The sequence below is a fragment of the Octopus bimaculoides genome, chromosome 1 (assembly GCF_001194135.2).
Source record: "Octopus bimaculoides isolate UCB-OBI-ISO-001 chromosome 1, ASM119413v2, whole genome shotgun sequence".
In the NCBI taxonomy this organism is placed as follows: Eukaryota; Metazoa; Mollusca; class Cephalopoda; order Octopoda; family Octopodidae; genus Octopus; species Octopus bimaculoides.
Window position 1 is genome coordinate 168184909 of NC_068981.1, and position 17198 is coordinate 168202106.

The following is a 17198-nucleotide window of genomic DNA, read 5'->3' on the forward strand; positions in this document are numbered from 1 at the left end:
AGAAGTGGTGAAATGTGTATTGTGAGATACAAATAAGATAATTTATTTTTTTATTTTCAAATGCACAAGCACTGATAGAACAGCAGAGACAGGATAAAATATCCCTACAAAGCAGAAAAATATGTCAGCAACCAGCCATGAGACTGGTTGCTGACATATTTTTCTGCTTTGTAAGGGTATTTTATCCTGTCTCTGCTGGTCTATCAGCATTTGTGCATTTGAAAATAAATTATTATATATATATATATATATATATATACACACACACACACATATATATACCTCTCAGGGAGGTTCAGCATGATACTGAATGTGACAAGGTTGGTCCTTTTTATTACAGGTACTACTCATTTTTGTCAGCTGAGTGAACTGGAGCAATGTGAAATAAAATGTCTTCTTCAGGGACACAACAGGCCACCAGGAATCAAACTCCTGGTCATAATATCAGGAGTTGTATACCCTAACAACCAAGCCACATGCCTTCATACACATACACATCATCATTTAATGTCTGCTTTCCATGCTGGCATGGGTTGAACGGTTTGACATGGTGCTAGCTTGGCAAAAGACTGCAGCAGGATTCACTGTCTGTTTTGGCATGATATATGCATATATAAATACACACACACACACACACAAATCGTTGATGTCATAATGATTTGAATGTGAAATAATTCTTTTTGGAACAGTGAATCTCAAAGTACACACATAATACTATAAATAATACCATGTGAATATTGGGGTGAAAACCCCTTTTGGATAGAAAAAAAATCAAAGGTTGGATGTGGGACACAATCCCACATTTCTTGTAGACAAGACAGCCATTCTATTATATACATATATTTAAGAATTCTTCCTGTTTTCTCTTGACTGCTAAACTACCAATGCTCCATGAAGAGAAAAAAACTGTTCCATGAATTTCTTCCAGACTGTAATTATCTCTATCTGCCATGAAATATCTCTCTTCGTGAAATACTTAAATCAATAACAAGTCGTGAGTTATATTATGCTGAGGATTTCTAAAAAGAAGTCAATGGCACTAGAACACCAACTAGAAATAATTTTAAGAATTTCATAATGATAATTAAAAAAAAAAACATTGTATATGTGAATTCTATGTATCTTTTGCCTAAGAATTCCTTAATTGCAAATTCAAATTTCTAACCCTGCCAAATATTATGAAGAAAGAATGAGCTCTATTGTTCTTTTGTAACAGAGGAAAAATGTATGAGAGAGAGAGAGAGAGAGAGAGTGTGTGTGTGTGTGTGTGCGTGCGTGCGTGCGTGTATATATATATATATATATATATACACATACATAGATCAGTTGCAGGACTCAACATGTAGGGCACCTGGATGGTCTGGATACAGAGCATACATTACATTGGAGCAACTCTTAGTTGTTGTTTATTGGTAGTATACTACAAGTCGGTATATAGTATGTATGTATACACACACACAGACACACACACAACTATCTATATATAGGGGCTATAGTAGAAGACACTTGCCCAAGGTGTTGTGCAGTGGAATTGATCCCAAGACCATATGGTTGGGAAGCAAGTTTCTCAATCGCACAGCCACACTTTTATCCTTTTAATCCATCTTTTATTTCCTTAAACTATAAAGCACATCATATCTGTCAACTATATTACAAAGAGGTAATTAAGCAATACCTTATTAAATGGCAAGACACCAAAAGAATTTTTTTAAACTCCTTGCACATGTTCAATATACTAGCATGATGTTTTCAAATGTGCTGACTTATACCATGGAATTTCCATGGGTCTTATTATATATTTTATTTTATTGCTTCCTGATATAAATTTATTTCCTTCTTTACTTATTCACACACATGCCAGTGCCGCTGGACTGGCTCCTGTGCAGGTGGCATGTAAAAAACACCATTTTGAGTGTGGTCGTTACCAGTACCGTGTGACTGGCCCTCGTACTGGTGGCATGTAAAAGCACCCACTACACTCTCGGAGTGGTTGGCGTTAGGAAGGGCATCCAGCTATAGAAACTCTGCCAGATCAGATTGGAGCCTGGTGCAGCCATCCGGTTCAACAGTCCTCAGTCAAGTTGTCCAACCCATGCTAGCATGGAAAGCGGACGTTAAACAATGATGATGATGATGATGATGGTAAGTTTTAAACTTTTACTGATTTTTAACAAGTAACTATTATAGTTCTATGCGAATGCCTCCTGTGTATGCATACATCATGCATGTGGGTGCCTGCATAATATGTGCATCTGTAGGCAAGTGCAAATAGGTGCACATCTCTCCATCTCTCACAGTGGAAGTGCATGCGTATATTACAGACCAATACATAAGCACAGATGTTTCCTTCAACTATTTCATTTATACATACACATCATCATCATAATCCTCTCCACCATCATCACCACTGACCTCCACTGATTAAAGTAACATCTAAACAGAAAAAAAAAATCAAACACAACAATATTTCTCTGTGTGTGCGTGTGTGTGTTTGTTTGTCCATCTGTCTGACTGCATGCATGGGCAGGCGGGTGATGGCAGAGTGGGTGGAAGAGGTGGAATCAAAGCTTTCTGAACAGAATTCCCTGCTTGAGAATTTGAGTACAAAAAAAAAAGAAAAAAAAAAAAAAATCATGGTATAAATATTTGACATGGTATAAATCATGGTATAAATATAGTAATAATGTATGAGAGGTTAGTTGTACTTTTAGGCACAAGAACTAAACTCAACTATAGCTGCTACTACTTAAGTTACCAAATATAGCATACAAAAATCAACACTGGTCCAATTTATTTTACTTCAAATATATGAACCAATAACAACAAAGTAGTCTCTGCACAGTCATTTGATTTGCTAGAAATAGTAGCCACATTTAAATTTCGTCAAATCACAGCACAGTAACTTACTAAAAAAAAAAAGAAAAACAAAGGAAGGACACACTGAAAAATGTATTCTTAGATATACCAAAAAGACAGTATGGTTACAGATAGAATGCCTTTGATTCTAAATACTGCTTAGTCAGGGCTTTCCTGGGGTTGAACAACCACAATTTCATTACTATTTTCATACACCAAAGATAAAATTTGAATTCCTATATACATCATCATCGTTTAACGTCTGCTTTCCATACTGGCATGGATTGGACGATTTGACTGAGGACTGGCAAGCCAGAAGGCTGCACCAGGCTCCAATTTGATCTGGCAGAGTTTCTACAGCTGGATGCCCTTCCTAATGCCAACCACTCTGAGAGTGTAGTGGGTGCTTTTACATGCCACCAGCACGAGATGTATAATATTACAAATTCAATCAATCTAGTTCCTAATCCAGAAGTCTACATCATCATCATCAGTTTCTGTCATTTCTATACTGCCAGGGACAGGACATTTCAAAATGATCCAAATCAGCTCCTACCCAAAGTTATTATCCTAAATGGTTTTGGAGATCATGTCTAACTTGTACATTTCATTTGGCTTTGTTCCTGCAGCCAGATGCCCTTCCTAACACCAACCACTTTTCAGAGTGTAATGGATTATATATTTTGTGACAGCATCAGCACTAGAGAGGTTGTCATATCCTTCGCAAGACTAAATAGTCCTCTCTACCCTCACATTGTCATGGTGTCTCTTTTCAATCACAAACATCTCCCTTCACAAAGCATATTCAGTGTATTTTATCATGGTAGCAATATTAGAGAGTTGTTGCCATTGTTTCAAGTCAGACATGGCTGAGAGAATGAACGGTGTGACAATGAGACAAGAAAAAAAATTCAGTAACCAGAAACATGGAGTCAGTACAAGGTAATTAATTTTACACCGAAAAAGACGAAACAGAGAAGAATTCAATATTTTGGCCAATGGTCCTTCAAGAACAAGAGAGAGAAAAAGAAAAAGTGTTCTATGAAAAGCAGTGTTTACAATGACAACCACATGGTGAAATGAATAACAGGAGTAGGTAGTGCAGAATGGTGTTTTAAAGCCAAAAGAATAATCTATTGCCAAGGAAGAGGCATGGTGAGAGCTTCTTGCTAGGCAATAAAAATGTATGAGCATGTTACATATGCACGTATGCGTAAGGCAGTATTACTAAAGAAAAACAAGGTAATTATTCATCCCAGTTGGGTGGGACATTTTACTGTTGGTGGAAAACAGGGGTAAAACACTACCACAGACAACGAAATGCAACTTAGTATGACCGGAAAAATTGAAGTGATGGCCATAGATTGGAGCAAAATGGTGTTATGCCAGACATCTAAAAGGTACTCCCTAAAACAGCCCGCCAATCTCCAGCCAGTTCCTCAATGAACAGCAGGCCACAAAACCAGCATTAGGTTGCTTGTACTAGCAAGAAGATTCCACAAGAAATGTTCTTGATGGTACAAGCGAAACAGTTGGCAACATGGGAGGAAGAGTTAAGTCTGTGCAAAGTGGCGAAATTCTGGATGAAGAGACAAGTGTTGTAGCAGTAGTGAAAACAGGTAGAGCAAAGTGGAAATCAGTGAGTTTATAAAAGACAAAAGTGGAGCAGTTGGAGTGGCAAAAAAATTGAAATATCCAAGAAGTACCAGAGCTGATGGAGTTGTTGGGTGTGAAACCCAGGGCAGGGTGGAAGGAACTGGTGAAAGTAACAAGAAGTTCAGGTCTTCACAAGTAAGACAGGGTGATGGTATTTTTGTCAATGTAACACATCTGGAGTGGGTCCAGTGAAACTAAGGATAGATGACCAACAATATGGGCTAATATGACCAACAAATAGAGCAGTGTGAAGTAAAGATTTCAGGTGAAACCTGCTGGTAGGTAGAAATCTCCAGGAAAGGAAAAGTTGGGAGTGAGGGTAAGTTCACCAAAGAAGAAGATAGTCATGGAGCTTAGTTCAAGTGTGTTGTGATGATCAAGGAAGTGTTTTAGGACTAGGAGATTGTTGTCATGGAGCAGCATGACATCCATGGTGAAAAAGTTGGTAGGGACTAGGGTGGACAAGAAGTTGAAGAGGTAGAGGGCATGGTTGGTGCTGTAGATGATTCACACATGTATGTACAAAACACACTCTCACACTTTATTTCCTTTGGCAGTAAAACGGTCGTTTGGCTGTAAAATAAACACCATTCCACTGTACTTATTTCCATTAAAGGCTTTCATTGTAAATGCTACTTTCTATGGAACTTTGTTATTTTCTGCTTGTAGTTGATGAACGACCACTCCAAAATGTTGAACTCTTCCCTGTTTCTTCCTCGCAGCATGTTTTCATTGTTTTTTATACTATTTTAGAAAAGAGTGAAGGAGTAGAAGGTAAAAAATTCATCTAAATCCATTAGTATCATAGTCCCAAGTTTAAAATATGATTCATTGTTCCTTCCATTTCCTTGAGTGAATGAACTCATGGAGTACAAAAATGCTGGCCAGTGTGACAATGAAGTTGTAGTTCATTGAACATTTTTCTGCTTAAATTATTTATTTTACTCCTTTTTCAGCAAAATGTTTTATCATAAAAAAAAGTCAAGCAAAGAATGTCTAAAATTATTTGATTGCCATTCAGCAACTTAAGTCACAGCCGATGGCAACTTATCATTTTAACCATTTTTTTCTTTCAAGTTATTAATAAATAATAAAAACATTTGGTCATAGTGTGTGTGTGTGTGTACATGCAATGTTTTGTGCATAAATATGTGCACAAATCTGTGCATGGGTGCTTGCATGCATGTGCAGATATGGCTGAACAGCTAAGAAGTTTCCATTGCAACCATGAGGTATCTGGTTCTATTCTACCGTGCAACACTTTTGATAAGTTTCTTTCTTGCTTAGTCTTGGGTTGACACAAGGCTTACGAGTGAAATTCAGCAGATGGAAAGTGTGTGGAAATCCATCAGATTAATTACAGTTATGAATTCAAAAAGCAATCCTTGTCACACATAACGTCATGTTAATTCTGACTATACATTACAAGATTACAGGCACATATACAGTACAACTTTTCTGTGGAATATTCAGCCACTTATAACACAACGAGTAGGTAATTCCATTAATTGAACAACTGGAATAGTCATCTTCAAAACCAATGAAGGATCCATTCACAGTGCACATGCACACGTGTGTGAATGTATGTGCGCATGTGTGTGTATATTTCAAAACAGGTATTGTAAATAATAATAATGAAAAAAAAAAAAGGTAATAATCACTCACTTGTTGATTCTACTTCAGAGAAGTGGTCTTCTTCAAAGATAAATTCATTATTGAAAGGGTTAAATCGTTGCCGTACAGGCTTGTTTCTGTCACCAGTATGTACACTGTTGCTACTTTCATCCATAGCTGGAGGCTTTATAGCTTTATTACCCACGTTGGGGCTTTGCCTATCTTGATTTAAGGCTGTATTACCACTGTCACCTTCAGATCTACATTCTGTCTTATACACATCATTGTTCTGTAGTTTCTCATCTGATGCTGAAAGTGGTAACTCTGCTTGCTGCTTATCCTCATCCTCACAAGTTACACACACTTTACAATCACCGAGTTCACTCTTTTCGATATCATTTAAATTTTCTTTATTTTGAACATTCTCTTTTGCAGAGTCTAAACCTGTTTTAATGGGTACATAAACACAGAAATTTTATGTAATATATTATCATGATTATCTTAATTAAAATCATTATCATTATAATTATTATTTATTTGTTAGTTCTAAATAGCATACGCAAATCAATCATGCCAAACAGTTTACTTGTGGTTCAAGAATATGTTAGTAAGATTTTTCCAAAGCAAACATTAAAAAAAAAAGTACAAGCTGCATATGAAGATAAATGCAATAATCTTTTATTGATTTTCACTTGGAGAGTTCTGGCCATGCTGGGGTACTATCATGAATATAAAGAAAATTTCTTTAGTCTTTGCAGAAATTTTTATCCTTTATGAAGGATGTTAAACAGTTTTAGTAGAGCTTAGTTTTTCGCAAAAGCTAAAATCATTTTACTTTAAAATTGTCAAATATGCTGGGGGAGGAATCCAAATTCAGCATGCTATGTCTTCAGATATTTGATAGATCTCAGTTTTCTGAAATTTTAAGTGTTTATGATATACAGAAAGGAAGCAGCCAGGTTTAAAGCTATGTAAGATAGATTTGTTTAAACATATTTAATACTTGGTTTGAGAGTACATGCACCATGTCACTGCATTTTGTAAGAAGTATCAGTAAGAGTTGGCAATAGAAAGAATATATGATTGGAAAACACTGCTGGTATAGAAAAGCAGACATAAAACAATGAAGACATCAGAAAAGTAGTTAGAAATAAATATGCAGACTAAGAGGGAAAATGCAATTAGTCAATGAGTAACAGCATTTTCATGTAGATAGCAAGCACAAGAGGCAACCCTGGACATATCTCAGTCCTGTTCTGAATTGAATAGTCAAGTATATATATTTCTCTGTACTTGCCAAAGTAAATGTAAGAAGATTGTATATTTGTTGGCACAATATAATAGAACTGCTTAAAAAAAAAATTAAAAGACAATATCCACATGAAAAACAATCAGTAAGTTAGCACTAACATATTTAATGCATAAAGTATTATAAAATTAACAAGAAACAATTATCTTGAGGATGGCTGTGAAGAAATGGAGTTTGCTTCACAACCATATAGTTTTGAGTTCTATCTCACTGTGCAGCAACTTGAATGAATGACTTGGGCTGATCAATGCCTTATGAGTCAAATTAGTACACAAAAACCGTATGGAAGCCAGTTGTGTATGTGGGTGGGTGTGTGCATGTAAATGATTACGTTCTATGTCTTCACATGAAGCCATTTTGGGAAGAACAGTGATGCTATATTGACATACACTGCTAACAAATCTTCCTCCAACTCTGCACTTTCAAAGAAACCCAAAATGAAGAATCTCTTACTCAAAAAACAGATATGAGTTAGAAGTAGGAAGAGCATTTGTCTGTACAGTAAAGCCTCAACAATAAGTATACAACCTACCCATACTAGCATGGAAAAACAGATATCAGAAGACTGAATGAATAAAAGGATATTGGTCATTGGTTAATATTTTTACATTTCCCTGATAAACACAGGAAACATTCACCATTTTTGCTGAACTAGTGATGAATGAATTGCTGAATGATGTGCAAGAATGTACATCTGCTGATGCAGGAAAACAGAATTGCATAGAAATTAACCCTTTAGCATTCAGATTACTCTGTCTAATGTAATGCTTATTTATTCACATTGTTTTGAATTAATTATGCATTATCTCACAGGTTTGAGATTTCGAGAATATGCTTCTTATATTTAGAATGACATTGCAGAGCAGGAGTGACAGACCAGATCTGACCGATTGGAACATAAAACAGATAGATTATTTGAGCTGGATATGGCTGGTTTAAATATTAAAGGGTCAAATACTTTAAGTTGGGAAATGGAAGAAAAGACAAGGTGGCTGTGTGGTAAGTAGCTTGCTTACCAACCACATGGTTCTGGGTTCAGTCCCACTGCATGGTACCTTGGGCAAGTGTCTTCTACTATAGCTTCAGGCCGACCAAAGCCTTGTAAGTGGATTTGGTAGACGGAAACTGAAAGAAGCCTATCATATATATGTATATATATGTGTGTGTGCGTGTGTTTGCCCCCCCCCCCACACACACACACACACACAACATCGCTTGACAACCAATGCTGTCCCCATAACTTAACAGTTCGGCAAAAGAGACCGATAGAATAAGTACTAGGCTTACAAAGAATAAGTCCTAGGGTCAATTTCCTCGACTAAAGGCAGTGCTCCAGCATGGCCACAGTCAAATAACTGAAACAAGTAAAAGAATACAGAAAGAATACAGTCTGTTTCATCCTAACTTGTTTAATGTAATTTAATAAACACTTAAAAAGCAATACAAGTGGCTGAAGTGGAGTTTGTCTGAAGTATTTCTCTAGTAACATTACTCAACAGGGTGCATAACTTAGAGATCAGGGAGTTTCTCCAGCTCTGGTTCTACGGATATGTGATTAGAATGTCACTGGAAATAATCACATGGTGGACTTGACAAGCTGAGTTAGCCAGCAGGAGACTGAGGGGTAGACCAAGAACCAAATGGCTGGATAATATTCACAATCTCAATTGGTCATACTCAAGAATCCAACCAGAAAGTTTGATGGTTGCTTCTGATATGGTTCTATGGAGGAGGTGCCTGAGGACTCTGCCCCAACAATCCTCCCAGAAATAGTTGGCAGAGAAGATGAATAGACAGACAAAAGGCATGGGACCATAAATAGTTGAGTCACTTATGTATTGGACCATCAACCAATAAATCAGTAGTTCATATCTTATCACCAGCACTACATTATGGGAGTATGACCAAGGATACTTAACTCTCAACAGCTGTTTGCCTAATTGATTGCAGCAAGCAGGAGTAACAGTGTGCAACTGAAAAGTATTTTGCTATGCCTTGTTCCATGTATTCTACAAGAAAAACTCCCAGCATCAGGCCAGTGTCCTTTCCTGGAGAAGATTTATCTCTCATTGTCTACTTAATGCTATAATAACTGGAGGTAAGCACCAGTCTTAGGAATATTTGTGATATGGAGAGGAGTAGATAGAGAGAGAATAAATACATGGCTGAGGAAACATTTAAGGGCACTGACCAAGTGGTCTTGGCTTACAGATGAATTATAAGAAATATTATCAACAGGTGTGACAAAGACTATCTTCATTGTAAGAACTCAGCACATTTTATACAAGCTTTGGCACATATAATGTTAATGTAATGTTTTCACTAGATTTCACAAAAAAAGATTATGCATCAATGACTTTACTCAAACTTTTCTCATGAGAAACAGCTTTGTGTCAATGGTTTCATTTGATCTTTGGCCTTTTGGAATCAGAGAGCTATGTATAAGTAACTAAACTAGGCTTTCCTGATCAGAGAAAGCTATGTATCAAAGACATCACTTGACCTTTCTTGATGGGAGAGGGGGCAATGTGCCAACATGCACATTGCTCTCTCTCAAGAGCAATGTGGTTAATTCTGCTGAACGTTTCCTAGTTGATCTTGTGCCTAACGAACCGAGGCAATGTAGAATAAAGTGTTCTGTTTAGAAACAAAGAAGCATCAGATTTGAACTCACAATCTAAGAGGAGATAGATTAATAAATAACAGGTTAAGTGACAAGGATGTTTGTCCTACAAAGACACTCTTTTCCTCAATTTCATCACTTCCTGCTACCACTGAACTTTGAACTACACTTTCAGACTGCATATATTTTGTTTCCATGCAGTTTATTTTGAGATTTACTGCTAAACTCTGATGTCCAGCTTTATCAGCATGGTCTGCAGCTGAACTGAGGTTTTCTAGGATAGGCACAATGGTGTCTGCAAATCAGAGATGAGTTTAGTACTTCACCATTGATGCTAACTCCACATTTTCAGACAATCTCTGATCACAAATATATACAAAGACATGAATGTTGAAATCTTGCACGAAGTAAGAGCAAGGTGGAAGGTAAATAAGGATATGTTCAAGGCACAATTGGACAAGACCCTGCATGCTAATCTCTTTACTAGTACTATCCTATTTGTGCCCTTATACACAAGTGAGAGATGAGCTACTACAAAGAATGACGAGCAACAACTAGCTATGACACAGAGTCACAGAAAGATCTATACTTGAAATATTACTGCAGAGGCACATCCCAAAAAAAGGTGATGTGAGAATGGAGTAGAGCGAAAGATGTGATCACAGAATACCAAAAGTAAGAGTTCTGCTGCGGCTGGATATATTGCAAGATTCACTGACAACAGATGGACCTTTGCAGTTGTTAGAACAGACAACTCAGAAGACTTATGGGATGATGGGAAGACAATATAGTTAAACAATTCAGGCCTAAAAAGAGGAGAAGGAGTCAATCAAGAGGAAAACGGAAGCACATTGTGACGAGAAATGTATAAGGACATCTGAGATGTCTGGATGTAAAGTCGATTTTTAGCAAAGCAAATTAAGTCATTTATATCAACATCCCACTGCATTCACTACTTTAATAATATTTATTGACAGTTTCCACCATCAGATGACTATTAAAAAAAAACAGACTCAGCAGAGGGCTGGATTTGACCGAGAAACAATATCTCAAACTCATTTTGATATCATTTAGTCTAGTTGCAGCATATCATAAAACATTCATCATTATTTAACATCTGTTGTTCATGCTGGCATGGGTTGGACAGTGTGACCACAGTTGGCAAGCTGGAGGAGGAGGGAGGGATGCACCAAGCTCCAGTCTGATTTGGCATGGTTTCTACAGCTGGATGCCCTTCCTAACGCCAGTCACTTTACAGAGTGTGCTGGATGCTTTTACATGGCACTGCACAGGAACTTTTACATGATTCCACATGGGCCCTTTTACATGGTGCAACACAGGTACTTTTATGTGACACTACATAGGCACTTTTACGTGGCATTGCACAGGTGCTTTTACATGGCACCACACAGGCACTTCTACGTGACACCATACGAGCACTTTTACATGCCACCCATGTGGAAACAGTCTAGTTATGCTATACCCACTTTCTTTCTAGTACATATAACTTTACTAAATTACTCTGTTTTTACTATCATGACTGTTGTTATCTGGCACATATAATTCATACACAGCAAAATCAAATTATTCAAATTAAAGAAAGTCTTTAAGATATATACATCCTATCTTATCTATAGTGACTCATTGCCTCATTATTTTCATCCTTATTGATGTCTATGATATTAGATCTTCTTCCATTTAACCCCACTATAAACCAGGAAGTTCTTCATTTTTTGCTATCCACTTGCTGTATTAGTCACAACAAAGTAAACTTTTATGCCATAGAGAAAGATAACCTCTGTATGGCAAGAAGACCTTCTACAAGTAGAAGCCAAATCTTTCTCAAATCACACCCTGTTATTTTAGAAAAGAAGGATATTTTGAATCTTGTATTTACTATATCTAAGGGAAAAGACATGATCATGACTGGAATATCTTTGATCTCAGGCTTGCTTGAACAGACCTGACCTGTGAATAAACAACAGCAACACCATCATCATCATCATCATTTAATGTTCGTTTTCCATACTGGCATAGGTTGGATGGTTTGACTGAGAACTGGTAAGTTGGGGAACAGCACCAGGTTCCAATCTGATTTGGCATGGTTTCTATGGCTGGATTCCCTTCCTAATGCCAACCAGTCCAAGTAGTGGGTGCTTTTTACATGCCACCAGCATGGGTGCCAGTTATGTAACACAACCATCAGCCATGACTGCGATCTCGCTTAGCTTGATAGGTCTTCTCAAGCAAGGTATATTGCCAAAAGTCTTGGTCACTTGTCTTAGCAATAGCAGCATGAAGTTCCAAATCACTGCCCCCTGGTCTTTATATTCACGAGCTCGTGTGTGTGTGTGTGTGTGTGTGTGTGTGTGTGTGTGTGTGTGTGTGTGTGTGTGTGTGTGTGTGTGAGAATATAGATAGATAGGTAGATAGACAGTGGGACTGAACCTGGAACCATGTGGTTGGAAAGCAAGCTTTTTACCACATAGCCACACACAATTTTTTGCTTCCTGCCAACTGTTTGCACCATATGCATCCATGCTGTGCGGTCTTATGATTTGTTCTTAGCTATTAACATATGTATCTTATCACTGGAGACATGTTGTGCTTCAGAAAATGGCAATAAACTTGTCCTACTCTACTTTGCCTACTTGCCTGACAGGTTAATCGAGTGAGAGAGAGAGAGAAAGTGGGGGACAACTTGATGACCCAGCAACTAATACAGCAAAGCTAAAGCACAAGTTTGCTTGATTACAGTGCAGACAGCAAACCATCCAGTAGACTAATGGAGTAGAATTGCATAAGTGTTGCTCTTATCTTCAATTGGATATCAGCATTTCTTTTCTTACCCCCAAAGTTCTGTAGAGACATTCAATACAAGATATTCATTATCTGTATGTGAGAGGGAGGGAGACAGATACACAGACAGATAGCAAGACAGACAGATAGCAAGACAGACAGATAGCAAGACAGACAGATAGCAAGACAGACAGAGTGTGTATGTGCGTTTATTTATTTACTTTGAGTAATTTAACCTCGATAAATTATATTTTCAAAAGTTCCTTCTTTTACTGACTCATGCTGAGTCATTTTCTATTTAACTTCCTAAATATACCCAACTTACTTTTTAACATATTTTTTTCTTGAAATACACTGCCTTTCTTTCACTTTACCCTTCTTTATCACTCACTGCATTCACCTCTACCCTCATCTTTAACCATCTGTTACACCCCACTCACACTCATATAAAAATATTCACTCTTTCATCCACTCCCGTGACCCATTGTCTGTATCCCCCCTTATGCTCACCCACTTGTATTTTAAGGGTTTGCTCTAGCACCCCACCACTGCCTTCCTTTTATCTCCAGCCATGTATTGTGGGCAATAAAGAAATAAGAATCATTAAAGTATTGAAAAAATGTCTTGAAGCACTTGTTTTGGGCTCTTTACAGTCTGAGTTCAAATCCCTCAAGGATCAACTTTTCCATTCATTTTTCAGGGTCAATAAGATAAAGTACCAGTGAAGTACTGGCCCTTCAAAATTGCTGTTCTTATGCTTAAATCAGGAGCAATCATTCTTCTTATTATTATTTAGGCGGAAAGCTGGCAGAATCATTATGACCCCCAGGCGAAATGCTTAGCAGTATTTTGTCTGTCAGTACATTCTGAGTTAGCATGCTGGGCAAAATGCTTAGTGGCCTTTCATCTGTCTTCACGTTCTGAGTTCGAATTCCACCAAGGTTAACTTATCCTTTCAGGATCTATAAATTAAGTACCAGTGAAACACTGGGTTCGATGTAATCGACTAGGCCCCTTCTCCAAAATTTCAGGCCTTGTGCCTTAAGTAAAAAGAATTATTATTATTATTATTATTATTATTATTATTATTAGTTGTTTTGTCAGAATACATGCAATGACAAGCAAAGGCTTAAAATGCTGTTAAGTGAAAGAAGAAAAACAGGAGATACAGTTAAAAAGAAGTAATAAGCAAAGTTTAGAAAATGTGTTAATAACAAGAATCAAAAGAAATAATCTACAAATTTTTATTTTTAACATTCAAAATCCAAAATATATAAAAATATTCAACTTCAAAGTTAGTAAACCTATCATGGAGTCTCTGTATAATTGCTCAGCCAGTAAAATCTCACTCAGACTATCATTTTGGAAAAAAGAGAGGGACACATTGGATAATGTTGTCCTAGATGTGCAATACCCAAGAGAAAGACAGGGTTGTCATGGGTGAAACACCTTTTGTCACAGGCCTGCTTGATCAGGCATAATGACCTGGGGTTAAACAACAATTTGAATAAAATAAAAAAGATAAAATGAAAAATAAAAGGAATTGGGCTTAAAAAGAGTTCAGTTTAAGTTTTCTTTGAGAAAAACTATCAGAGCTATAGCAGGAGAGTGATGTTGTGACTTTCACGTTTTTCTCAAGAGTGATGTTGGTGAAGTGAAATATCTAAAAACCAAGAACTGAGACTTAGTTATAGATTAAGCTCACCTGAAATTTACTTCCACTCATAAGCATTCGATAAGTGAGAATGGCCGAATGCTTAAGAATTTTGCTTTGCATTCAGAAGGTCCCTGGTTCCATCATACTGCACAACACCTTGGGTAAGTGTCCTTTACTCTAATCTTGACCAACCCAAGCTTTGTGAATGAAACTAGAAAGATGGAAACTGTGTGGAAGCTTAGTGGGTGATACGTACATGCAATTCAAAGAGTAATCCTTTGCAGGTACTATGCGAAACCAAGTTTAGCTAGGGATTATGTTTAAAGATGCAAGAGTCTTCGGAATACTCAACCGCCAGCACTAGAAGTACTGGTCTACTCACAAATAAGTGGGTCATCCAGTAAACTTCTTGCTGAAATCAACTGAGGATCCAATTACACTTTGCTTTACATTCTTCATATCCAAACAGGTCATTTGCTTTTCAGGTTATCCCAAGAAAGATTCTCAAAGTTTTTCGACCTTTTGTTTCTCTGATTATTTTAATCAAAAACATGATCATAAAAGAGCCAGGTTTTAAAATACTTTTTTTTAACTTGCTCTGTAAAGCTGAACAATAAAAGAAATCCACTTTCATTGTGTTGTTCAGTTTGTGAAGGACTGAATTACGAAAGGGACCAACACCAGGGAGTAAAAGCTCAGTTTTCAATGAGCCAAATACGAGGCTTAATCAAAACAGTTTCACTTCCCACACAATGTTAATAATATCTTCAGTTAATTAAGGCATGAGCATCACAATTATTTCTCATCTCTCCTAGAGACCAATCTGAGAACTTGAAAAAATAACTACATAATTTATGCAAACAACTAAATTTGCAGAAGTTCCCAACACATGCTTATATGTAAGCAAATGCATATACCCACAAAAATTTAAAATTATTAGATGAATAAAATACATACCAGACTCCACATAAGTATCTTCTACATTGGATACTTTTTTATCCAAAATTGATATATTATCTGTCATTATAGGAAGACCACTTCCTTCCCATATAGACTCCATCCTGATGAGGCATCAACCTGAAAAAAAGTAGATTTTCAAATGTTAAAGTATAATAAACCTTACTACATGAATATCACTATTATCATCACCAGTCATTCATTTAGATCTTGTTCTTCTTCTGTACCATGAAGCCCTGCATTTTGACCACCAATGTTTCTTAAGATTAGTGGTGGGATGACCACTGTTGAAATACACTTCATCAACATCATCATTTAACATCCATTTTCCATTCTGACATGGGTTGGATGATTTGACCAGAGCTAGTAAGGCTAGAGGCTACACCAGGCTCCATTGTCTGTTCTGGTATGGTTTCTACAGCTGGATGCCCTTCCTAATGCCAACCACTCCACAGAGTGTACTGAGTGCTTTTTATGTGGCACGGGCACCAGTGCTTTTAACATGACACCAGCATGAGTGCTTTTTATGTGGCACCAACACCAGTATCAATTCTGCTGTGGTGGATGGGTCTTCTTGAGTACAGCAATGTGGCTGATATCTCAGAGGCCTCAGTCATCTCCTTTATAAGGGACGGTGTCAAGACACTGAGCTTTACACATCTTTTGTTTCAATTGATTTTGGAAATAATGAAGAATTTAGAAAAATAAGTCATTATTAAACTGGTATTTAGAGCATAAATTAACATAAATTAACATGAAATTTTAAAATAAGATCACTTTAAAACAGAAAGTTTGTATCGTAGAAGCAGGTATTGTCTGAAGTGAGTTGGTATAAAAATTCAATGAAAAATATATGAGAAGAGATTAACTAGCTTACATTGTTCAGAACATCAAAGGTTTCAATCTCTACATAAAATTGAATCCCTGGAGAGAGATTAAACTACAATGAGCCATGTTGAAGTCACTGAAACAATGTTTTTCCATAGAGAAGAGAATTCCAGTAAATGTCATCAAATAATATATGAAATTCTTACAATAGTCCTAAGAAGCCAAGGTCCTATTTCATGAAAGATAAGATGAGAATTAAGTTTTACTCTGGATAAAGTATACATTACAGATAACATTTCCAAAAGATAAATTAAGTGTAATGTCCAAATACACAATGGAATTCCTATCATTTGAATGAAAGGCCCAAGAAATTACACTTCATTACTGTATCTCACTTCTACCAAGAGAGAGACGGATGGCCACTGGATAATAACTGAGTGAATATGTTGAACAGTAATCATTTCTAAATACCTATATTAATTTGAAAGCTTCTATTGCTATTAATAAATTTACATGTCCATATATTTTCATACAGCAAACTTTTGATTCTTAGTTGTTTTCAAGAAGTTACTCTACCCATATGTGAAAAAAATTTAAAAAAAAGAAAAAGGCTATTTTTTAGACACAGGTATGGCTGTGTGCTAAAGAGCTTGCTTCTCAACTACATGGTTCTGGGTTCAGTCCCACTTTGTGGCACCTTGGGCAAGTGTCTTCTACTATAGCATCAGGCCGACCAAAGCCTTATGAGTGGATTTGGTAGACGGAAACTGAAAGAAGCCTGTTGTGTATATGCATGTGTGTGTGTGTGTGTGTGTGTGTGTGTGTGTGTCCTTCTCCACCACTTGACAATTGGTGTTAGTGTGTTTACGTCTCCATCACTTAGTGGTTCGGCAAAAGAG

At 36.9% G+C, this 17198-nt stretch overlaps 1 protein-coding gene across 4 annotated transcripts in view; it reads right to left on the reverse strand.

Annotated features, from left to right (window-relative positions):
- Nucleotides 1-17198, reverse strand: part of LOC106883200 (differentially expressed in FDCP 8 homolog) — a 65948-nt gene that overhangs the window by 39285 nt on the left and 9465 nt on the right. For 2 of the 4 annotated variants that reach the window (XM_014934130.2, XM_014934124.2), the window contains exons 2-3: nucleotides 15472-15591; nucleotides 6178-6570 (exon numbers count right to left, since the gene is read on the reverse strand). In XM_014934130.2, coding sequence (XP_014789616.1) covers nucleotides 6178-6570; nucleotides 15472-15574 — 496 coding nt within the window. In that variant the 5' untranslated portion in view covers nucleotides 15575-15591. Of the gene's footprint in view, nucleotides 1-6177; nucleotides 6571-15471; nucleotides 15592-16348; nucleotides 16368-17198 lie in introns of those variants that run through there. The other 2 variants (XM_052972573.1, XM_014934143.2) reach the window with 2 other exon arrangements.